This window comes from Giraffa tippelskirchi, chromosome 6 (assembly GCF_054371585.1).
Source record: "Giraffa tippelskirchi isolate mGirTip1 chromosome 6, T2T-mGirTip1v1.2.pri, whole genome shotgun sequence".
NCBI classification, from domain to species: domain Eukaryota; kingdom Metazoa; phylum Chordata; class Mammalia; order Artiodactyla; family Giraffidae; genus Giraffa; species Giraffa tippelskirchi.
Genome location: NC_137280.1, coordinates 61,082,496 through 61,108,048, shown reverse-complemented (window position 1 = coordinate 61,108,048; position 25,553 = coordinate 61,082,496). Strand labels below are relative to the sequence as shown.

The window sequence follows — 25,553 nt, the reverse complement described above, 5'->3', positions numbered from 1 at the left end:
TTGCAGTCTACAATCCCTTTCTGTTAGTGAGTCATCTCACTAAGCATTGCCATCTCACTTTGCCAGTGAGGAACCTCTAGGTGTATACACAGTAAGACACAGCCCGGGAGCAAGAGCCAATTCATCTGACCCCAAGTAGGGTCCTTGTTATGATACAACTAACTTCCAGGATTCACCCTGAGTTTAGGCCTGTAGGAACTGCTTGGCCAGGCAAGCAGGGTTTTCAGAACTGTCCCTGCGAGGACGCAGCCCCTGGGCCTCCAGCCAGATGGCATCTGCCTTCTCATTGACACACCCATCTTTCCGAGCTTTGCGTATTTCCTCTGATTACTCTCCATGTGGAGAGATTGACAGCAGAGAGCACAGAGTAAGCTTGAGCTATAGCAGGAAGACCATATAAATGTTCTGCTGCAAAACAAACTACTGCAGACTTAGCAACAACACAGATCTATGATCTAGCAGTTTCCATGGGCCAGGGCTCCTGTTACGGGTTATTTGAGTCCTTGGCTCAGGGTCTCAATAGGCTGGAATCAAGGGCTGCCATCTCCTGTGAGGCCTGGGGTCCTCTCCTAAGCTCACTGGCTGTTGGCAGATTTCAGCTCTCTGTGGCTGTATGACTGATGTTCCTGTTTTCTTGCTAGCTGTCAACGAAGAAGACCCTCAGTTCCTAGAGGCTACCCACAGTTCCCTGTCATGTGGCCCCAGAGAGAGTTCAGAGAATGGCTATATGGTTTCTTCCAGACCAGTGTGAGCTCATCTCTCTGACTTCTTCCATCTCTGACCTCTCAGAGCTCACCTGATTGGGTCAGACCTACCCAGGATAACTGATTAGGGACCTTAATTACATCTGCAAACATCCCTGTTGCCACATAAACATAACTCGATCACAGGGGTGATATCTCACCATGTTTACAGGTCTTGCCCACACTCAAAGGGAGAAGATTAGACAAGAATGTGGGCCATTGGGGTCACCTTAGAATTCCACCTGCCACTAAGGGCTTAAGTGAGACCTCCAAAACCTTCCATGACCAACATCCAGGGCTTTTCAGGATGGGAACCCTGAGAAGTGCAACTTGATATTTTGGAAGGAAGTCTCATAGCTTCCCAACAGACTCATTCTAGGGGACATTATGAGGTTTCTTAGAGGTCAGCTGGGGGGGTAGGGGGTTGTGAGTGACCCTGGTTTCTACAAAAAAAAAAGGAAAAACGTGTTGTCATAGAAGCTACTCTGTTTATCAGTTGTGCCCAAAAGATGGCAGCAAAGAGCAGTGCTGCCACTTTGCCAGGCTGAGTCTAATTTTCAGGCCACCACTCTGAAATCACCCCTTTTCGAGGACTTTCCCTTTTTTGTTTTCTGTGGTCAAGCAGGAACTCAAGTTAATAACAATGTGTTGATTTTTCTAGGCTAATCGTGATGAAGGAGATAATGTGGACAAAGATCTAGCTGGGCAGGATGCCAAAGAGCTGTATGATGTAAGTATTCAGGCGTGCCAGTCTCTGCAAATGGTTTTCTTTTATTTAACACGATTTTCAACAAGTATGTCTTTCTTTTATGTGAATTGGAATTACTTGGGAAATAGGTATGATCTTGGAAAGTATTTTTCATCCATACAGTCTTCATTAACCTAAAAGAATTGTTTATTCTATTCTTGTACGCTGGGGTTAACCAACTCAGATCCATTTTGAAATAAGGGGATGTATAAATAATATAAATAGATAGATGAGGTATACTTGTGGGTTAGAAATTGAAAGCTCTAGGTCAGTCAATTTGGCTTCTGTTCTGCGAGTGTTTTATTGTTTCCTGTAAGTGAGGCCTGGTCACAGCTGTGTATATTTGGTCTTTTTGCAAAAGTCATTTTCAAAATGTTTGCACTTGGCCCTCTAGGCAGGGGAAGGCCGCTGGGGCACGGACGAGCTTGCCTTCAATGAACTCCTGGCCAAGAGGAGCCACAAGCAGTTACGAGCCACCTTTCAAGCCTACCAAACTGTAAGTGATCCAGCACTAAGGCAAGGAATTCACACTGTAACAGAATCTCAAGTTATTTCCAAAAGAAGCCAAGATCTGGGATATGGACCTGAGCGGTGGGAGCGGGGGCGGGGGATGTCTTTTACAATAGTAGTTCTCAATCACAGATGATCTTGCACACCCTAAGGGATATTTGGGGCTTCCCAGGTGGTGCCATGGTAAAGAATCCGCCTGCTAATACAGGAGATGCAAGAGACTCGGGTTTGATTCCTGGGTTGGGAAGATTCCCTGGAGGAGGGCATAGCAACACACTCCAATATTCTTGCCTGGAGAATCCCATGAACAAAGGAGCCTGGTGGACTACAGTCCATAGGGTCACAGAGAGTTGGACATGACTGAGCACACACACACAAGGGATTATTTGATCATGTCTGGAAATGTGTCACAACCAGGAGTGTCGGGGGGAGCAGTGCTATTGGCATCTAGAGGGTCAAGACCAGGGATGCTGTTAAACATCTCACTATGAACAGCAATTCCCCACAACAGGCAACCATTCAGCTCCAGAGCAGTGCTGAGGCTGGGAAACCCCACTTTGCAGCAGAGGCTAGGACAGCAGGTCAAGTTTAGGAGCAAAGCCCTAGAATCAGAGGGCCCAGGTTCAAATCCTGGTTTTACTGTAACAAGGGACCAGACATCTCCATCCTCATTTGTAAAAAGAGACCCTGAACATCATCTTCCCAACTTCATGGGATTATTTTTAAGAGGTAAACAAGATGACTATAAAAGGCTTAGGACAGTGTCTGGCTTGTAGTAAGCATACAAATGTTTGCCCTTATTTTTATTCCAATTGACAATTGGCTAAACAGTGCCTGAGACAGATACAATAATACCTCAAAGATATGTTCCTGAAAAGATGTGTATAAATTGCTTTTATACAATTATTTTTTAATCTGATGATGATTTTAAGCCAACAAGGTGAGTTAGCTATTTCAAGACACTTAGTAGTTAGTCCTTCCCTGAAAATCAGTCTTTAATTTCAGGAAGGCTTTTGTGGAATATCAGATATTCTTTTGTCTAGTATATTTTATTTGTGGAGTGCTTTTAACTATTCAAAGCACATCTGTGCCCTGTGTCTCATTTCAACTTCACAACAATACTGTAACTCGAATGTAGGCCGAACAGCCATTGTTACCCACAATTGCTGGACAAGGAAGTCTGTTATGAGTAAGGAGCCATCTGTAACTTATCAGGACCACACAGCAAGTCAGTAGCAGAAAGTGGATGAGAGCTCCAAGATTCCCCAGCCTGAGCTCCTACCTCGGCTAGAGCTGGCCGCTCCTCACTCAGAACAGCGTTTCTGACGTGTTGCCAGCAGATGAAAAGACAAGAAAGCTTTGGAATTTTATCATTACTGTATATAAGCCTTTAGGGCCCTCTGCTTTCAAATCGTGCCCAGAGTCCTGATCAAAGGCAGCTCACCCTGAACTCTCCTGGCCTTTGGGCCTGGAGCTGAGTAGACTGAGCTGGAAGCCTTCTCCATGACTAGAGCCTCTTCCCATTAGACAGGGGCCATGGATGGAGTTTCTGGGGTGGTTGTCATTGGGCATCCCTATAGAAACACACATATGTGAGCGTGTGTGCCTGTGTGTACACATGAGTTACTGACAATCTAAAGATACTCCCTAAGCCAATTGTTCTTAAAATTAATCCTGAATCAGAAGAATCAGTATCACTTGAGAACATGCTTAACACAAGAATTCTTAATCCCCGCCCTGGATCAACTGAATCAGATTCCCTGAGGTTGGGGTCCTACAATCTGTGTTTTAATAAATCTTCTGGATCCTGATGCATGTTAAAGTTTAAGAAGTCTGCTCTAGGCTACTAGCTGTATGACCCTGGGCAAAATACTAAGGGTTCTGTGCCTCAATTTCCCCAACTGTAAAACAGGGATAATAATATACCTGCTTCACAGAGTTAGTAAGGATTAAATGAGTAACAGATTTAAAGCATTTAGTGCTTGGCATGCAGTAGGTGCTCAGCTAACATTAGCAGTTGGTAGGAATCTCCCTGTGTGAACCAACAGCATCAAAAAACAGCTGAAACTCAAATGGACAATAAGATAATCTACTGATCTGAGGATGTTTTTACATGACCAGCTTTAAAATGCTATTAATACCTATTCATCTATTCCAAAAACCTTGCTGGAACATCATTTATCTTGATGTTTATCACTGATTTTGAGGGTTCACCATGACCATGATCTTGGGAATCTGGCTCCATAAATTTTCTCATGGTCTCTGGCTAAAAGCAGATGCTAGAGTAAGATCATTGAAGTCTATTATGTGACATAGGTTGTGCTGGCATAGAGTTGGATTTTAATTTTTGGCACAAAAACTTTGCCCTTGATTTGTCCTCTAAACTTGAGTCTTAACTGCTGACACTCTCAGAAATCCCAGCCCAAACAACAAAGCTTCCCAACTGTGTTGCATCGTGAAAAGTTATTACTCTTCACAAGTCTACCAAACATGAGAGGCTTATAGAGTTATGATGTTCCCAAACAGGGCTCAGTATAAATTGTAGGTACACAAACCCTCAGCCCCAGGTCACTTCCTCCCCACTAGGCCCCTCATCACATCTCCCCTCCCCTTACAAAGTTTTTCTAAGCCCATTCCAGAGCCTTTATCCCTTTAACTTTTATAACTAAAACCAGAGTGCCTATGGTTCTGCTGTGGGCATGTGGTCAATCAGAGGCACCGGTTTTTAAAGAAAGAAATGTCTCCCCTATTCTTCTAATAATCTCTCCACAGACAGTGCTACCTGGTAAACTAGAAGCCTTTGAGGCTTGTCTGGTATCCACCCTGGCAATGTGTTTTTGTACCGAGATCACAAAACCTGGTTTTGTCCAAAGAGCCCTCTAAGAATTAAGTGTTCCAGTGGGAAGCATGCCATTTACAAAGGAGAGTCCTAGTACCTTGGGCCAGTGGATTGTTTTCCATTTGTGTTCAGTGGAGCCTCTGGAGGTGCCTTGGGAGCTATCAGGAGGGGATAGGGTCAAGAGACAGGCAGAGAAGAAAGGGCAGTGTCATCTCCTTGTAGCTCATAAACAGCGCCCCCTGGAGATGGGCAGCGATGAGACTCTGAGAGAAGGGGAACCTGGCGTCGAGGGCTGGGGTCAGGAACCCCTCTCCCGCCTCCCTAGAACAGCTCTGCTTTCCTGCTTTTATCTGTAGTGTAGACTGAGATGCTATAGAAAATTTAAAAACACTGTTCTGGCCCAGTATTAACAATAAAAACAGAAATTGGTTTAGTGTGAGGATTTTTTTTTTTTTAAGTAAACACAGACCTGTGTGAATACAATCTCCTTTTGTAACACAACCTCTGTCTACAGAACAAGAACCTTGTTCATGGGAAAGGGAGACCAGTTTCTTCTGAAATACTAGCTCTCGCATCCAACCCCTAAACAACTGAGGACAGCTAAGAAAGGGACAGGACTGAAAGCCCCTCAACTCAACTCCCATCTTATCTAGGTCCGTTCCACACCAGACCTCTAGATGGGCCAACTATAGTGACGAGATCAAGCGACGGGTTTCATTAAATTCAGACCCTCCTCCCCCGTATCCATTGTGCTCCCACCACAAAGAATATGTTGTTTACCAGGATTTTCAGAATAAACTCCCCTGGTGTGTCCTCAAAGGCCCCAGTTATTTATAGAGTCACAGTTATGTCATATCCTCAAAAGATAATTTCTAAGAAAGAAGTTTCAGTATTTCTAATGCTTAACTGCCTTTCCCAAACCTGAAGCTTCTCTTTTCTCTTTATATGCCTTCCCTGAGCTTGGCCCAGGCGGTACTTGTGCTAAGTGTGGTCACAATTTACTCTAAACTTCAGCTTCTATAAATATTTGGAAGGAAACCTAACGTGTAATGCTAGCAGAATGATGGGCGAGCTGGGGGTGACTATATCATTCGGAGTCTCCCCAGAGGGAAGGAAATTGGCATTTGACATGGTCAGCCCCCCTACACGTCCCCCACCCTGCTCCCAGCCCACATAGCCCCATCGTATCAGAAACATTAGACCAAGTCCTTGCTGTGAACTTCACGGCCTCTACCTATGTTGCCCAGACTGTAGCCTCCTGAGCTCCCAGTCTCAGTTTACAACAGAGATGATTATAACCACAGCCTCCTGAAAAACTGGAAACGGAAACAATTTTTATAAACACATAGGAAACTCAGGTACTATAGAAACACAAAGAATTTGGTATGGTATTATTCACTGTTCTTCCACTCCCTGATTCTTACAGAGGAGGAAACAGGCCGAGGGGATGGTCTTGCCTGGGGTCAGGGGTCAAATCTCCCTCGGCCGTGAAAATCCCCACTCAAATGCGGGGGTGGGGGGGGGATACCACCCCCAGCCCTGCAAGGGATGAGGCCAGGTGGGAGTTTCAAAGTTCCCTTGGTCCTTGCATGACCAAACCTGGATGAGTCTTTTCGTGGAGGAACAAGCCCCCAGTGCACCACGGCCAAGAACAAAAGCTGGACCAACAGCTAGACTTTCTCTCTCCAGCTCATCGGCAAAGACATTGAAGAGGCCATCGAGGCAGAAACATCAGGAGACATGCAGAAGGCCTACTTAACACTCGGTAAGTAAAGCCAGGAGAGCCCCTGACTTTGGTCAGGCTCCCTGGAACCAGACTCAGAGACAGAGGTTTGTGTGCAGGAAGACTTCAGGGAATAGTCTGGGAACCACAACACATCTAAACAGCCTTGGGAGGGGAGAGAATGGGTGTGATGCAGCTGCAACAGCAGCTTTTCTGGTCCCCAGGAAGCCCTGAAGTCAGGATGTCTGAAGTGGAGGCAAGGGTCCCAGGCCTTTACACCCCACATCAAGCAGCTGGCTGGCTGCATCCACGGGGCACGTGCAACCTTGGGGAAGCCAGCTCCCTCCTTTGACTCCTAACGCGTATGACCCCGTCACTCCCTCCCTCTTGAGAAGTGACTCAGCTGTGAGCAGCCAGCAGGTAACACTTTGCCTGAGTGCCACAGTCCTGAAGACAGAAGCTTTGGGACATACCACAGCATCCACTGCAGTCCCACTAAGATTGTGGGTCCCCAGCAGCAACCATCAACGGCCTGGGACCATTGTCTAGTCTCAGGGCAGCATGGGTTCACATGACACACACTCGAAAGCACTCAGGTTCTGATCCATGACAAGTTCTCGCAGGTGCCTGATGGCTCGAGGGTGACCTTTTCCGTTTGTTTCCCTTCAACATTGGAATGAATGAGGTCTGTTTAGAAAGCAAGGGGGAGGAGACCAGATCATGGCCATGCCAAGCAAACGCCAGGCCCTTCTCTCCAGCTGTTGCCCGTAAGGCAGGAAATAGCAGAGAGATGGGTATTGCGCTGTGACTGGCAGGCTCCTTTCTCGTTTTTGCAAGTTCTGGAAGGAAGGCATTGTCCATTGTCCATTTTCCACACTCCGGTGGCGCAGAGGCCAGGGCAGCATCCCAAATGGCACAAGAAAAGGAGAGAATATCCCCAGAAGAAGAGGAAGAACCAAAAAAGCAGCCCCGGGAAGCTAAAAAATGTCCTCTTGCTGCCAAACTCTTTTGTTTTGCCTTTTATTATTTTTTTTATGAGACTTTTGGGAGCAATGTCAGCAATTGATTATTTTTTTAATCCATCAACATTTTGCATCAAACTAGCAGCTCTGCTGTTGTGATCCGATACAGAGGCCTGAGCATCCTTAATGTTGCTCCTGTCCCACGATGGAGACACACAGATGACTGTCCTTAGGGTTTTAAGGATGACTGTCTCAAGTAAACAGAGAGATCTACTCATGGCCCAGCTACAAGGCTCCAAACCCTTTTTGTACTTGCAGTTGTAAAGAATTAGGAAAATGCCAGAATTCAGTCAGAAGGTTAATATCAATCCTTATGGATATTAAGTATTAATGGTAATAAAACCATTCAAGTCTGTAACATTTACTTAGCACCTGCCTGGGCCAGGGGTTGGGCCAGGCATGGGAATCAGTGGGAAACAGGTCCAGTTCCTCTTCTTAAGAAGCATCAAGGTCAGGACAAATACACATAAATCAACGGACTGAGCTATAGTAAAGATAAAAACGGGCTTCTCTGATGGCTCAGCAGGTAAAGAATCCACCTGCAAAGCAGGAGACACAGGAGATGCGAGTTTGATCCCAGAGTCAGGAAGACTCCCCTGGAGAAGGAAATGGCAGCCCTTTCCAGTATTCTTGCCTGGAAAATCCCCATGGACAGAGGAGCCTGGCAGACTACAGTCCATGGGATTGCAAAGAGTCAGACACGATTGAGCACACACGCGCAAGCACAAATGCACACAGATAAAAGCAATTAGAGCAAAGCAAGTACAGAGGAAAGAAAGGGCCCAGCCCTACAGTTGGGGGACCATGAAAGGCAGGAGTTAGGTGGACTCCCCTGGTAGCAAATAAAAAAGAGATCAGAAAAGACCTTGAAAATGAACCGTGAAGAGAGTGGAACATGATTCCATAACTAAATTCTCCAGACACTTTCCCACCCTGCTCCTGCCTAACTTGTAAAGATGCCAGTGTGAAGCTAAAATTGAGGAGGAGGTGTTTATGAGACCAAATGGTTCCCGCTGCTCACAGTCTCTGGAACAGCTGTTCTCAAAGTAGGGTCTGATGACACCCTGCATCAGAACCATCTGGGGGAAGGGAATGTGAAAATGCAATTTTCAGAGTCCCAGTCCAGGTCACCCACTTAAAACTTGCAGGAATTCAGCCCAAAGCCACACCTTTACAAGCTCTCCAAGTGGTTGTCTTACTTTCCCTAGAGTTTGAGAATCCCTGCTCTGCATGCCCAGAGGAGCAGGGGACACAGCAGAGCATCTGGCTGCCCTGCACCCACAACCACAAACAGTTTTATTCCCATATCCTCCTGAGCTGTGTGAGCATTCATGCTAAGCTGTTTTAGTCGTGTCTGACTCTGTGTGACCCTATGGACTGTAGCCCACCAGGCTCCTCTGTCCATGGGATTCTCCAGGCAAGAATACTAGAGTGGGTTGCCACATACTCCTCCAAGAGAATCTTCCCAATGTAGGGATCGAACCCGCATCTCCTGTGACTCTTGTTTTGCAGGCAGCTTCTTTACCACTGAGCCATCTGGGAAATCCTCCCAAGCTAGCCTCATCCAAACTTTTGGGGGCATTCCTGCAGCTGTGAACAGCAGAGTTTGTTCACCAGGCATAACCTGTATACAGCAGCAAAGTTGAAAATTTTCTCCCCAAAATATCAGGAAGAAGGAATTCAATGAAGAAGTCACCACCAGTGTAGGCTCAGAACACACTGACATCAGGCAGATGATTATTTCAACATCAATTAATACAAATGCATGGTAGAGGGTCCTCAGGAAAATCTTGTGAGGTCACCAGCTCAGAATGCCTGGGAGGGGGGTGCAACAGTGAGTCTCAGATACACTGCTCCTCAAATTGCCAGGTTCACCCCCAAAACCACCATCAATTCAGCAGCTTGTGGATTCAGACAGCTGGGTCTGGGCTTCTCCACTGACACTCTGGTGACTACCACATAACCTAAAAAATAAGGAGACAGACCCCCAGTCTAGACTCTGCTTCCCCAGTTCTGTTCCTCCCTCTGGCTTGTAAGCATCAATCTAGAAAACAAGAGTTCTCATTACAGGACATGGTAAGGATGTGCATTCCACACTTATGCTGAATTTATTACTTATTACTAATCCCTAACATCAAAAATCTTCATTGTTCTAGGCAAAACATCAACAACATAAACAGAAAAGAGTTAATTCCCCCAAAGTGTTAGACCCCTTTGAGCCTGGGAGGAGGCGGGACAAACCAAGATTTATCCCCAGGAGCAGAGGTGCACCCCATCCCCTGATGGGTGAAGAGAGACCATACTTTGTTAATTTGTGGACTAGCTCATACTTCATTCATTTCTGACTGGGGCAGGGCTTGAAAAGAGCAACTAGCTGCATCACAGGAAGATGCTCTGTAGACAGGACCAAACACTTCATCAAGCCCACATACAAGACCACACACAATGAAGGTTGTGGGGACTTTGGAAAAGATTCAGAGATGAAGCTCACACCTAAAACCCAGTGATGAAAAATGAAGGAAGAAAGGTTGCTTAGCACGACAGGCAGGAGGGTCACAGTGCAACTGAGCCAGTCTTCAAGATGACCAAGTTTTATTATGGACAGGTTGCCGGTCAGTCTGTGTTCCCCCTCAGGGGCTTCCCTGGTGGCTCAGTCGGTAAAGAATCCACCTGCAATGCAGGAGACCTGAGTTTGATCCCTGGGTCAGGAAGATCCTATGGAGAAGGGAATGGCAACCTTCTCTAGTATTCTTGCTTGGAAAATTCCACAGACAGAGGAGCCTGGCAGGCTATAGTCCATGGAGTCACAAGAGTTGGACATGACTTAGAGACTAAACCACCACTGTGTTTCCCCTCCAGACCCGACTCTGGCATCAGAGATTTCTCCTAAAGATGAGAAGGCATTTCTGCTGGTGAGAATCGTGAACATTGCAGAGAGAGCCTGAGGATGCCCACAATGCTCCTCTTCCTCCCCAGGGTCTTCAGGGAATAGGAGAGGTTCTTATGTGTCTGAAGGGGACTTCGTTAAAGAGTCGGGTGCCCTGACTCCAGGGGAATCTTCAAGACCCTTTACCAACAGTGTGAAGTCTGCTCCTTTCAAACCTCATGATTCCATCCGCTCCAAGGGCAGCCAGCTCTGTTCCTTCCCAGCGTCTCTCTGTTACTGAACAAAACATGACCGCCTCATGCTCTCTTTCCCTTTGTCCTGCCCAGTGAGGAGCGCCCGGGACCTCCAAGGCTACTTTGCTGACCGTCTGTACAAGTCCATGAAGGGTGCGGGCACCGACGAGGAGACCCTCATTGACATCATTGTGACCCGGGCCGAGGTAAGACGCATTTGGCGCCACCTTCTTGTTTTGCCACCACGGATGTCATCAACAGGTCATTTTTATTAAAGGTCAACCTACAGAGACGGCCCTTGCTTTCCCAGACTTTGTGGAAGGACATTGTGCTGTGCTCCAGTCGGTTTCTTTTTATAAAAATACAATAACGATAGCGGCTTCTATGTCTTCTTTTTTTTTTTTGTCTTTGTTTTCCTGCACTGTGGGGCATGTGAGATCTTAGTTTCTGGACCAGGGATCAAACCCATGCCCCCTGCAGTGGAAGTGCAGAGTCTTGACCATTGGACCACCAGGGAAGTCGGCAGCTTCTATTTCTGCCACCAGTGCCTCCAGAGAGCTCGGGGTGGTGCCTGGAAGGGACCTGGAGGGGCTAGTCTGGGTAGGGCAGCTCCTTTTTAAGGGCTTCCCTGGTGGCTCAGATGGTAAAGAATCTGCCTGCCATGTGGGAGACCCTGGTTCAATCCCTGGGACAGGAAGATCCCCTGGAGAAGGCAATGCCTACCCACTCCAGTATTGTTGCCTGGAGAATTCCATGGACAGAGGAGTCTGGTGGGCTACAGTCCAGGGGTTGCAAAGGGTTGGACACGACTGAGCGACTAACATTTCCACTTGGCAACAGACAGGTCACCCAGCAGCAGAGACTCAGCAAGTCCTTTCCAGACGCCTTAGTTAGGCCTTTATTTCCTTAAACACACCCCCAAAGCACAATTCTGCACAAAAACCATGTCAGTACAAGGCAAGGTTTCTCAACCTTTTTAAAATTAGCGATCCCCGCAGAAGGGAGCCTTTTTAGACCTCATTTTTTCCTAATACTTATTCCCCTCCAAGAAATGTTAACACGGCATACACTGTATACCTGTTTATGTTCCTTACGTATATACATAGTTACATTTACATTAAAAGACATGGATTTTTTTCAGCCTCTAAGAACCAATTTTGCCCCTTTGGGGAGCATTATCGCCCCCCTCTGAGAATGCCTGAGCATAACAAAGGCCCAGGGAGAGGAATAACCAAAACAGTTTGGAAACAACTGTCAAGACTCATATTCGGAATACAGGGCCACAGAGAGGAGGAATTACAGAAGAGAGGGGAAGTGGCATTTCATCCACAGCAGAGAGACCTTGGAGGGTGAAGTGGAACTTGAAAACCACTGACATCTTCCCTCAAAAACATGTTAAATGATGGGGAAGAGACACCAACCCAAATTCTGGCCCCCATATTTCTGACAAATAATACTTAACATCTGACACTGTTTTGAAACATAACTTAGCAACACGACCGTTCTTTCGTTTTTATTTCTATTCCTGGAATTTCTCCTCCCTCTCTTTCTCCTCCTCCAAGATTGATTCATATTTCCTTTTCTCTCCCAAAGCCCCTGTCCTTTCCTCCTCCTCTCTCCCTCCCCAAGTCTCTCTGCCACTCTCTTCACTTTGTTTTGGTTCCTCTGAATCTATCTCTTTCCCTAATCTCTCCAGATCTCTGCCTTCTCTGTCTCTCTGTCTCTTAGTATCTCAGGCCCAGCCAGAGTCTCTGGAGATCCTAGGACACACCTAGAAGCAGGTTGGTGACAAAGGCCAGCAAGGATGCTAACGACCCCAGGGGTTGGAGCTCTCCAAGTGATACTTAGGGTGCCATGTTCACTCCAGCATGCATGGACTGCGGAGTTTTTATTCCAACATGCTCTGTCCTAGCTCAGCGCTGACCACAGGCCCTGGGTCATCTCCACATGGAGACCATTCCCTCTGAATGCTTCGGGCCCAGACAGTTATATTGGCCAGATCACTTAGTCCCCCAAAGCATACTGATACTAGAACAGAGCTCAGCCCCATCCCGTCCCTGCACTCACCCCCCTCGCCCAGCCAAGCAGCCTACCAGCCAAGGGAGCAGGGGAAAGGGGCCACCTGCCTGATCTCTTGCACAGCATCCACTTCCAACAATCCCTCACTCTCCTACCCTCTCCTGTTCTCACCTTTCTGTCTCCTGTTGGGTCCTCTAATTGGGGTAGGAGAAAAAAAGAACCAGAAACCTGAGCAATGGTTTGTGGGTCTCTCTAGAAAGCCCTTCCCAGGTGGCGCTCATGGTAAAGAATCTGCCTGCCAATGAAGGACATGCAAGAGACACAGTTTCGATCCTTGGGTCGGGAGAATCCCCTGGAGGAGGAAAATGGCAGCCCACTCCAGTATTCTTGCCTGCAGAATTCCATGGACAGAAGAGCCTGGCAGGCTACAGTCTATGGGGTCACAAAGAGTCAGACACGACTGAGCGACTGAACAAACACTAGAAAGCAAGATATAGTATAATTTAAAAACAATCATGATAACAAACAAAATTGCAAAGAAAAACCAAAAAAAATTCCTGGTTAAAGAGAGCTCTGTGCTTCTTTTATGAGACTCCCTGTGTTCTATCTGGAATTATATCTTCCATGGCACAACTATTATCTCCTTTACTAGGTTGTAAGACTCTTTAGAGCAAAACAATCTTTTTATTCATGTTCTTAAGTCCTTTCTCCACCTCCAGCACCTAGGAGGTACCTTTTCAAGTTTTTCAATTGATCCTTGAACAACACAGATTTGAACAGTGTGGGTGCTCTCATATGAAGGTTTTTTTCAATAAATTATAGTACCTGTGTTCTCATTTTACGGATCTTTAAATTAACTAAGTGTGAGGAAAAGTTTGTATTTCCCTGTTGTTTTGTCACTAAGTGTTGTCTAACTCTTTTGCGACCGCATGGACTGTAGCCCGCCAGACTCCTCTGACCAGGGCATTTCCCAGGCAAGAATACTGGAGTAGAATACTGGCAGTAGAATACTGCTATTTCCTTCTCCAGGGGGTCTTCCCAACTCAAGGATCGAACCCAGGTCTCCTGCATGGGCAGGCAGATTCTTTACCACTGAGCCACCAGGGAAGCCCTTATGTTCCATTACAGATCACAATATGTAGCATCAAAAGAACTAAGGTTTGAGGCCTGATTCTATTCAAACTGTTTCAGTTTCCTGCCCTTGCATGAGTCATAGATAGCAATACACAGATCCTAGACTGCCCGGGAGTCAGTGTTCCTAATTCCTGTGTTGTCAAGGGTCAATTGTAGATTCAAAATGAAGTCCTACAAATTGATGATGATTTGAATTTTGTTGTTTGGCACTAATATCCTTGCTGGTCAGGGTATAAGAGACCTAAAAAAAGCCTTCATTTCAAACTGTGTTGACAGTTTTCTTAACTTTATACTAAGAGTCAGCAAAGTGTGGCCTGCAAGTCAAATCAGGCTCACCACTCATTTTTATACAGCCCTGTTATCTGAAAGTGATTATTTTAAAGTAACTGTAAAAAAACCTCAAAGGAAAAATAATATTTTTGTAACACATAAAGTCATATGAAATTCAAGTTTTAGTGTCCATAAACCAAGCTGTACTGGAACATACACACAGACACCTCTGCCACCTTTGGGGAGCTGAACTCAGCTTTCTTATTCTCAGCTACAAAATAGGAAGACTAATAACTCCAACTCCAAGGGTTGCTCTGAGACATAAATGAGCAAGTGAGAATAATGTGCTCAGAACAGTGGCTGCCTGTGTTTATGGTGAAAACACTATAAACGTCCCATTGGCTATCATCTCTCTTGCAGGTGGACCTTCAGGGGATAAAAGCCAGATTCCAAGAGAAGTACCAGAAGTCTCTCTCTGACATGATTCGCTCAGACACCTCTGGGGACTTCCAGAAGCTTCTGGTCGCCCTCTTGCACTGAACCAAGCCAGCGCAGCAGGAGCAGAGGAAGGAACCTTTGTTGAAAACCTCTCCCAAACCAGATTTGCAAATACAACTCCAGCATGAAACACCCTCAAGGGTCCTGGTTTACTTCCTTGGCAGCTTGAGCCAAGTGGCCAGGCCAAGCTGCTTAAGTTAAGGGCAGCAACCTTGAGATGCTTGAATTGATCACCCTGAATGCTGGCTTAGTGAGTATCTGGGCAGCCTCTTAACTTTCCTTAAGGGTAATAACTGAACGTTTTCTAAGCACAAATAAAGTCTTCAGTTGATGAAAAACCTATGCATTCATAATACAACCTTTAGAAGAATATGTCACACAGGGGTATGGATGTTTTGGGTAAAGAGAGACTAGGTGAAGTACAAGAAAGACAAAATTAAGCAATTCATTCATTTTCCCTCTGTGTACTCAGTCTCAAATCCTCAATGTTAATTAAAGATGTGGATTATGCCTTCATCAGCTGCTTTTTCAAAGACTGGGTTGATTTCATTTTGGCTTTTGTCCTGGAAATATATGACTTGTGAATTCAAACATATTTGGAAAATGTGAACAGTTACGTTTATGGATAATCACCAAAGACAAACATCAAGGCCAACAGCAAGGAAACAGTGGACTTGTCGATACAAAATGTAATGAAGGGTATAATTCACTGATCTGCTACCTGGTTTAAATGGTTTTTCTTGCTCCTCTAGACAACTGACCCATTTGAGTCTTCTCTCTGATCTTCAAATACAATTAGGCTGGGCACAGTGCCATTAGGATCAAGGTTAATGGTCTGACTCTTAAATGGATTAATTCTGTACCAATAGCATCTCTGTTCCAAGACAGTTGTCTCATAGCCACGTGCAGCTCCACATAAAGGGGTCTGTCATGAGAACATGGGCACTTTGGTCTAATTATTATAGCCATCCTTCATTGGATGGTTATTTGTGCCTGGCACTGCAAAGTAGCTTACTTTCATATTTAATCTTTCCAACATCCCTTTAAGGTTAATATTGTTACCCATTTATTAGCTGAAGCAACTGAGACATTCAACAACCTGGCTGAATTCATTCACAAGTGACAGAACTGAGATTTGCATTCAGAGGTGGTTGAGTCCAGAACCCACACTAGTAGCTGCTTTTCTTGGGAAAATAACACATAGTACATGGAAATGGGTCTATATTCATTTACCTGCTTAAGTTCCTACTGCTTGCCAATCACTGTTGCTGGGTTCTGGGGATACAAAGATAAAGAGAATGCTAGCCACACCTTGGGCACCTCATTCCCAGGTCACTGGTGTTGACAGATGCCTCAATATTCACCAGACACTGTAAGTACATTAATGGTTGAAGCCATTAATGATGGTTTAGTCATTAAGTCGTGTCTGACTCTGTGACTCCATGGACTGTAGCCTGCCAGGCTCCTCTGTTCATGGGATTCCCTAGGCAAGAATATGGAATGGGTTGCCATTTCCTTCTCTAGGGACCTACCTAACCCAGGGATCAAGCCCACGTCTCCTGTATTGCATACGGATTCTTTATCACTGAGCCATCAGGGAAGCCCAAAGTACATTAATATGGGCATGTAAAGCTCTCTGCCCTTGAGTAAGAAGAGAACACGGAGCTCCACGTGGGGGAACTGGGGGGTGTGCTTCACACAGATGCAGTCGTGCTGCAGTTTGAATGCATAGAAATTCTCCAGAAAAACGAAGAATGATGTGTGTAGAGGCTTGGAAACATGATGGCACATGATGCGTTCAGGAGGCGGTGACTCCATTCCCCTGGGGCTTGCACGTGGGCAGAAGAAGGATAGGGTTGGGGAGGCAGGCAGTGAAGCTGCCGAGCTGTATGTTTGGGCCACATTTGCTGTGGCTTTGCTTCCCAAGTGTAGGCTTGGTCCTCTGGGCAATGATGGTCACTAGGAATGTTTGAGTGACTGAGAACATGATCAGATTTGGGCCTGGGAAGTCACTTTGCTGGTGTATTCAACACAGAGCATATAGCCCAAACATACTGAGCCGCCCCTTTCCAATGGTGGTAAAAGGGTGATCGACAAATGAAGAACTTACATCAACATCCCCATCCTCAACATACCCATTCATCTACCTGCCAGTCACTGTTGTCACTATGAGCTCTAACAGGTAAAATGGTTTGGTGACAAAACATACTCATATCTACTTGTTGTCAAAGCTGGCCTTTGCTTTTTAAAAAGACAGTAATAACAAAAAAATAACCAGTTCTTGGGATCTGAGCTAATAGTAAGGACAGAAAAACCAACGGGCTACAAAGAGATCTATGAAAAACTACTGAAAACGGCCATCCTCGGAGAGGGTTGAAGGACGCGACTGACGTGAAGAGAGGAAAGGGATTTCACAGGGAAGGAAGCAGGCTGAGGAAGATGGAGAACCAAAGTCATTTGTTCAAAGTCACACATAGCATCTTTCCAGGTGTTTATTGGTAATCTGTATATCTTCTTTGGAGAAATGTCTGTTTAGGTCTTCTGCCCATTTTTTGATTGGGTTGCTTGTTTTCCTAATACTGAGCTGTATGAGCTGCTTATAAAATTAAATACATATACAAATAGAAATATATATTATATAAATATTTTACATACATAAATGTCTATAAATAGAAATTTTATTTATTTATAAAATTTATATAATACACTTATTTATAAATTTATATGTGAATTTATAAATATATGTATAATTATATATACTATATGGCATTAAAAAAAATAAAAGACATTGCAATAAAAAAAAAGTCACACATAAGAAGAATGAATCAGGGCCAGAATTCAAACCCAAGTCCTTCTGATCCTGATGTCTGAGCTCTTTGCCACACGAGCTCACGTCCACACGGGGTTTCCCCCAAAGTTTGCTGCACAAGGCACAAGGCACCTCCCTGATGTTGCTCACCACTCATGCTCACAAGCAGAAGCCAGTTTTTTGTGCCTGACCTGGGGGCTGCCTCAGAGAGAACTCCCATCCGGCTTGTCCCCTGAGTGCCCCACCCTCCAGTCCTCTGGTCAGGAATTCCCTCCTTTTCCCTTCCTACACCCCTGCCCTGTCCAGGCTCCCCCTCCCTGCTCCCCAAGCCCCCACTCTCCGAGGGCGGGGCGGCCAGGGGGGATGGGGAAGAAGGAGAGGACAAAGGTAGAAGGAAGTGGGGGGCAGGCAACCCTGCCTTGTCAGCTCCCCCTGCCCCCACCCCACTCCCTTCCCCTGGGGCCGCTCACTGGGGACATCTTAGTTCTTGCCACCCAGGGAGTTTGAGGAGGTGGGGAGTGGGTGTGAATCCCTCCTGTGGGGCTGCAGGAAGAGCAGGCAGGTCCCATGGGTGCACGGGGTAACTCACCACCCATTTCCTCAGGAAATTCCCTTCCGGGCCCTGACAGCTTCAGCCCCAGAGACTCACCTGGCCATGGCTGGTTGGTGAGGCAGACTTTGGGACGCTTGCCTGTGGGAAGCGGGGAAGAAGCTGAGGTTCCCCCTGAGGAGCAAAGGGAGTCCCGCAACCCACCACGGGTGCTCCCCTGGCCACTCGCTCCTCCCAGGGGCTCTGGAGCCCCTCATGCAGGCCCACTCTCAATTTTTGTGGGTCTCAGCCCACTTCCTTGATGTTCCCTTTCTGTGGGAACAATGCAGCCCACACACCAAACTGCTGTCCACGGCCTTGCCGTGAACCTTGGGGAGAGGTTGGTGCCTGCCTGGAAGCCATCTCAGGGCCCCAACAAAGACAAGGTCTAGAGAAGGGGCTTCAAGCTGCAGGTCAGTGTGTCTCGTCGGCCCCATGCAACCCTCACCCCACAGGAGAACTACAGCTAGGGGAGGACAGGGTATCTTCCCTGAGAGAGGGGCCCAGAGCAGGGAATCCTTTCCATGAGCCATTCTGAGCGGCAATGGCCACTTGCCTTCTTACCTTCCTCTGGCCTCCTATCTCTTTTCCTTTCAGGAGACCAGAGCCAGCTCAGGCTGCTGGGATCCTGCATGAGCCTTAATCACATCAAATGAGCAAACTACCCGCCTCCATCAACACCCACAGACTGCCATCTGCTGCCCTGGCGACTCCACCTAACCAGACCTCTGGGTTCTGACTCAGCCTCACCCTTTGCCATTTTTCTCTTCTTTATTTTGGCTCTTCCCTCACCCAGACTCAGGATCATCAAAGGCAAGGGGCTGGAGGCAACTGACTCATTCCTATTCTAATCAGGCAACACGAGCAGGAACAGAAAACCTCCCACTAGCTGGGTGCAGTGTTGGGCCGTGAGGATGCAAATGTGAGTCAGTCACACCTGGTTCTGCCCTCAGAGAGCTTCCTGTCCAGGGGGAGACACACGTTTACCAAGTAAACAAAGTGAAAGTGTTAGTCCCTCAGTCGCATCCGACTCTTTGCGACTCCATGGACTAACCCACTAGGCTTCTCTGCCCATGGAATTCTCCAAGCAAGAATACTGGAGTGGGTTGCCATTCCCTTCTCCAGGGGATCTTCCCGACCCAGGGATCAAACCCAGGTCTCCCACATTTCAGACAGATTCTTTGCCATCTGAGCCATCAGAGAGCCCAGGTAAACAAACCAAGAGAGCAAATAATCATAGATTATGATACCAACAATTAAAGGAATGAAGTGCTGCTATGATGGATAGTGATAGTTGGGTTTGAGGGACAGAGAAGGGAACCACTTTAAACGTAGCAGCTGGGACCTACTTCTCAGAGGAGGGAGCATTGAACATTAAGACCTAAGGAATAACAGAGAATCACCCATATTGATGTTTTCAATATCATGTAGTGTTGGAGAAGACTCTTGAGGGTCCCTTGGACTGCAAGATCAAACAGTCAATCCTAAAGTAAATCAACCTTGAATATTCATTGGAAGGACTGATGCTGAAGCTGAAGCTCCAATACTTTGGCCACCTGATGCAAAGAGCTGACTCATTGGAAAAGAAGACCCTGATGCTGGGAAAGATTGAGGGCAGGAGGAGAAGGAGACGACAGAGGATGAGATGGCTGGATGGCATCACCGACTCGATGGACATGAGCTTGAGCAAACTCCGGGGGATGGTGAAGGACAGGGAAGCCTGGAGCGCTGCAGTTCATGAGGTTGTAAAGAGTTGGACATGACTGAGCAAGTGAACAACAACCCATATCTCAGGTGGAAGAGATTCAGCAACCAGGACAGATGAGGGCCACTTGGGACAACATGGGAAAGAGCAGGAGTGGTCTGGAAAGCCTTGGCTGGCCAGTGTGATTGATGCTCTGTGAGTGAGGGCAGAGTGAGTAGTGGTCAGCAAGGCGGGAACAGGATCCTCAGGACACGGTAAGGTGTCTGGGTCTGTTTCCAAGTGTCTTTCCTTTGAGGGAGCCCCACATTCAAGCTCGGAGGTTCCACCTCCTATCCACAGCTCTGTGGTTAAGAGGCAGATCTGGGTTCCCAATATGACTGGGATCATGGCAGGGTGGGGGGTGATATCACCCAAGCACAGTCCCAGGACAGCCCACTCTCCCTCTTCTCAGTGTGCAGTTTCTCTTAGAGGATTTGGTGTCCCTTCCCACAAAGTGACTTAGAACCATGTGACCATGTCGCAGAGTTTCTAGAAACGCTGGATCCCACTGGATCACATTGAAGGCCTGTGGTGTGTTGGTAAATGTTTAACAGTTAACTCTCTTGGGGGAAGGGTAGCTGATCTGTAGCCTTTGCTGATTTCCGTGGTGTAAATACTCCACCGTAGCCAATTTCAAATTACTAATGTTACTGAACATAGGATACAGAAAAGTGCATACCCATATAGTCTTCCCATTATACAGATACAATAGATGCAAATGACTTCAAGAGCACGAATGCAAGTAAAATGTAGTAAATAATTAGAAAGTAATAAATTCTGAGTATCTATTACACTTGTTATCAACATAATTTTTGTTGTTGCTCAGCCACTAAGTGGTGTCTGACTCTTTGCAAGTCTATAGACTGTAGCCCTGTCAGGCTCCTCTGTCCATGGGATTTCCCAGGCAACAATACTGGAGTAGGTTGCCATTTCCTTCTCCAGGAGATCTTCTTGGACCATGGATCGAACCCACGTCTCCTGCATTGGCAGGTGAATTCTTTACCACTGAGCATCAAGGAAGCCCCAATTTAATTGTAGGTTTCCATAATATAATTTTTAACAGTGACTGTGATTAACAACCAGCTCATCAAATTTGTGAAAAATTAACAATTGGCTTCCATGAACCAATAGGAGCCAACACTAGCACTCCATTTGTTGTGAGTTTCCATCCCATTTCTTCCAGAAGACTCCTGAGACAATTCATACCCTGTCCCCAGGTACCTGCATAAGAAGTGATTATCCTGAACAGTGATTATCCTCTTCCGTCATGGCATTGGGTTGCTACCTACCATACATTTTAGGGACACAATGGATGGTTGTGTATGTTGTCTACTGCACAAGGCTGCCTGACGGAGGGAATGTTTAGGACCTAAAATCCAGCCCTAGGACTGTAGCTGCCTAGAGAGGGCGCCTTCCACTAACATTCACCGAGGTGCCATATGGACTGGTCCTGGAACTGTAAGTAATCTATTTTACCTATGAGAGGCCATCAAGAGACTCCTCCCTGGACAAAATACTTCTACCAGCTTCTTAAAAAAAATTTATACTCTGCCACTCTTGGCACCCCACATAGTTATATAATCAATTCCTATAAATCTAAGGAGAGTGTTTAAAAGTAAAGATTAAGAAGAAAAAGATGAGAACAACAATCCAGAAGATGAGACAGAGGTTTTATCACATACACAGAGATAGATGCTAAAGCAGAAAGGGATACCCAGGCTGCCTTCAGGAGGGTATCAGCCCAATCAGAGCCAGACGAGTCAGCCCCTGGTACACCCCACCATCCTCACCCAGAGGACACTGTGATCCTGTGTCAGTGGTACAGAGCGGCTCCTTCAGCAGCAAAAGAGCGATGCCCAGGACTCCTCCAGGCAGCAAACTATTTCTCAGATCACACTACAGCCAATAAAAATACCTCAGATAAGCCCCCAGAAGCTAGATAAGCCAAGAAACAACAGTGCTGGGAAATGGTATTCGCCTCTCCATACCAACAGCAAGAACTGCCACACTGAGCTCAGACAGATGTCAAGGCTGCCTGTCTGTGTCACTACAATTTCTTACGTGACCAGGACTCAGAGTGACGACCAGTACGTTTAAAGACATCGGGTCAAGAGAAAGGAAAGTGGCTGGGGGAGAGGAGGGTTTCAGAGCAAACTTTTTATTTTATAAGTTTTAGGTTTACAGAAAAGTAAAATTATATTAGAGTTCCCGTATATCCTCCTCCCAGTTTCCCAAAAATATCATTTATATGGTACATTTGTCACAATTTATAACCAAAGATGGGCTTCCCTGGTGGCTTGGATGGTAAAGAATCTGCCTGCAGTGCGGGAGACCAGGGTTTGATCCCTGGGTCAGGAAGATCCCCTGGAGAAGGGAATGGCTACTCACTCCAGCATTCTTGCCTAGAGAATTCCATGGACAGAGGAGACTGATGGGTTACAGCCCATGGGCTCGCAGAGTAGGACACAACGTAGAGACTGAACAATAACAACTTTGGGTTATAATTCAAGACTATACTATTCATTGTTCAAATTGTTCCATCTTTGTCTATTGGGAGCTCTTGCAGTTTGCTCCTATGTCCCTTGACACACCCTCTTGCTTTGCTTCTTGAATATGTCTTTTATTTCTGTCACTATATGATGCTCCATGTTCATTTTGCATATTCCCTTCCCAGCCCTACAACCTGCCATTTCTCCAAGAAATCCTGTTCCTTTTATGGGAGAATGTTATTAGAAACCATAGTCTGGGTACAGAATGTGCTCATTGCTTCCAGGCCCACTCAGTAGGCAGAGTTTGGAAATATAAGTGCATGTACTAACCCAGGTATGCACCCATATATCTATTTTTACATACATGTAGATAGATAATATAGCTGCATAGGTATAGATGTAGATGTAGACATAGACATAAATCCACCTGCAACCACATTAAGCTAAACATGAGTTCATACCATGTCTTCAGCTTTCATTCAGTACCACATTGCTCATGCTAGGAGGACATTTGACATTTTTAAAAATAATAAACAGTATTGTGTTTTCTAAAATTTTGCTTTCCACAAGTATATTGTTAACATATAGAAATGGCATTGAGTTTTTTTTCTTTTTTTGGCCATACCACGCTGCATGCAGAACTTCCCCCACCAGTGGTCAAACCTGTTCCCCCTGCAGTGGAACGGCAGAGTCTTAACCACTGGACCACCAAGGAAGTCTGATTTTTGACATCTTGAAAACGTTGTGAGACAATGACACATAATTAGCATCTTTCAGAATCACTGGTTGCACACCCAGGAAGCCAGCATTGGACTCACCCTTCTTTTATCAAACTTTCCTTTCTTTGGGAGGGAAGTTCCTAGAAAAAGAAACCATGGGAAGAAGCAAAGAAAACCACACAGTGGCCTGCATGTGCCACTGTTTCAGTGGATCTCCATTCTGAATGGCAGACTTTGTGCCCAGATCTCAGGAGAAAGGGTAGCCCATGGCAGAGTGGTTCTTGGACCTCCCCTACCAGGTACCCAAGGAACTGTCCTTAGGTTCTGAAGACAATGCTCCAAGGCTCCTTTGTGACTAAACCGAAAACACTAAACCAGAAGTCTTCTGTTCCTAAGGTAACCAACTTTCAATGAGCTCAATCTGTTCAGCTGGGACTTCCCCAATGGTCCAGTGGTTAAGACTCCATGCTTCAAATGCAGGGGACATGGGTTTGATCCCTGGTTGAGGAACTAAGATCCCACATACCACACAGTGTGGCCAAAAAAAAAAAAAATGTGTTCAGCCAATACTGATACAACTCAAAGGAAAGGGAAACAAAGACCATCTTTAGTGTCAGAATCATAAGACAGTGGGTTTTCATGCCAGTCTCTTCCTGTAAATGACTTTTGTTCCCTGATAAATGTAACTTCAGAATTCCTTAGAAAAAGGATGTCTCAGGACAAAAGAGGCCTGAAGCATTTTTAGACTCTGGGCTAGAAGGAAAAAAGCACTGGTTTTGAATCATTCCTCACTGTGAGTAATGTGGACCAAGATAATATGACTCACAAACCAAAATGGACACACTAATTGGCTGAACTCTGAACCCAACCCACATATTAATTTTTTTTTTTAACTGCACTGAAAACAAAATCAAAGTTGTTGTTTTTAAAATCCTACTGAACCAGTTCAAATTAGAACCAGTCTTTGGAAATGGTAGAGCCAGAAGAAACAAAAATTAGAAAAGCAAAATCATTTCTATACAAATATCTCGTTCACTTCAAGTGTCTGGTGAATACAAATATGCACTGTATATGTATTTCTATCAGTAGGAGATGTTTTAATTGAATCTCACTTAACCAATTTGCCACATTAAGCAACATGCCCCATCCTCTCTATAGCGTCTATTGGTGGAGGTTCTGGATGCTCTGAAGACTGGTGGCTGGTAGGGCACTGGGCAGGAAGCCCTACCTTCCTGTGGATCATGCCTTTTGCAAGAGTGCCCTGTATTTGCTCCCTAACCTGTCTATACCTATTGTACTCACTACTATAACTACATAATGTAATTCATTATCAAAGAAGTCAATCAACTATGAGTTCAAAAAGAAAGACTTGTTTCTATGAAAAGTTAAATCAAATACTTTGGAAAGATCAAGGTGAGTTGCATTTAAAATAAAGAGAATGAACAACAGCACTGATGCCCATCAGTGGCTCATCTGTGAAGAAAAAGTTCTCAATAAATCAATGTATATTTGAATGCTTTTTATGAACAATAAAATTATGTATGTTTCATTGTAATGATTCTTTGCTTTCCGCTTAAATAAAATGGCCTATTGCCCTTATCCAGTGTGTCAGACAAGAGGGTTTCCACGCGGTACGTACTTTTTCTTCCTTCTGAAGCACTAATCTGTCCATGATGATCACACAGGCTTTTCTTCTGGTCAGAGACTTCCAAGGCATCAACACTGCCTTCTCTTTCTCCGGATACCTAACCCCCTGTGCAGTGATTAAGAGCAAGGAGGGGCTGAGGAGAGAGAAAGACCAGGGAGAGGCTCCAGGAGGCTCCATTCTTAGGCTGTGCTGCTTTGGGAAGCCACTCGCCCTCCTGAGACTCAGTTTCCTCTTCTGTGAAATGGGGGTGATAACAGTTCAGAAGCTTCCCTCTCTAAGGACCAGAGGTAGAAAAGCCTTCATAGACAAGAACAATACACCTCCAAGACAAACAAGGCAACAGAGATCCTTGCTAACAAGAGATGTCTTCAGAGGTCACTGATTCAGTGTCATTTTGAGTCTACCAAAAACATCACCAACAACTTCATTCATGCGTATGCAGAGGAGCTGAACCTACCCGGTAGGATCTCAGTGAGGGTTAAATGAGATAAAGTATCAGAAAGCCTTAGCAAAGAGATGGACCCATCACACGAGCTCCCTATACGCTTGCTGAATTTTTGTCTAGCCAAGTCACCCCATCCTCTGCACTAAATGGCCATGATTTCTGAAATGGAATCACAAAGGAGTCTGTTGCACGAGGAAGGGAATCTAAGTTGCAAATACCAGATGGATTCAGGACTCCCACCTTTCCCCACCTGGACTAACAAGACAGACTGCAGTGGTCTCCCCGCCTCCAGTCACATCCCTCCTCCAGGCTGTCTCATCCCACAGCCAGCACTGCAGCGCTCCTAACCACAGCTCTCCCCCACACTGATCCCAGGTTCCCAGAATGGTCTGCTACTCTTATACCTCAAGTCTTTATGCTTCCTCTCCAGGGGTGGATGTCTAACTAACATCTCATACTAAAGGCATCCAAAGAAAAATCTTGA

The 25,553-nt window shown here is 45.8% G+C and overlaps 1 protein-coding gene across 4 annotated transcripts in view; it reads left to right on the top strand.

The window, feature by feature from the left end:
- ANXA13 (annexin A13) overlaps positions 1–14,964 on the top strand; it is a 55,305-nt gene extending 40,341 nt beyond the window's left edge. For all 4 annotated transcript variants that reach the window (XM_081498945.1, XM_081498947.1, XM_081498944.1 and 1 more), the window contains 5 exons: positions 1,405–1,473; positions 1,886–1,987; positions 6,530–6,605; positions 10,799–10,911; positions 14,549–14,964. In XM_081498945.1, coding sequence (XP_081355071.1) covers positions 1,405–1,473; positions 1,886–1,987; positions 6,530–6,605; positions 10,799–10,911; positions 14,549–14,668 — 480 coding nt within the window. In that variant the 3' untranslated portion in view covers positions 14,669–14,964. The remainder of the gene's footprint in view (positions 1–1,404; positions 1,474–1,885; positions 1,988–6,529; positions 6,606–10,798; positions 10,912–14,548) is intronic.
- The last annotated feature ends 10,589 nt before the right edge of the window (positions 14,965–25,553 follow it).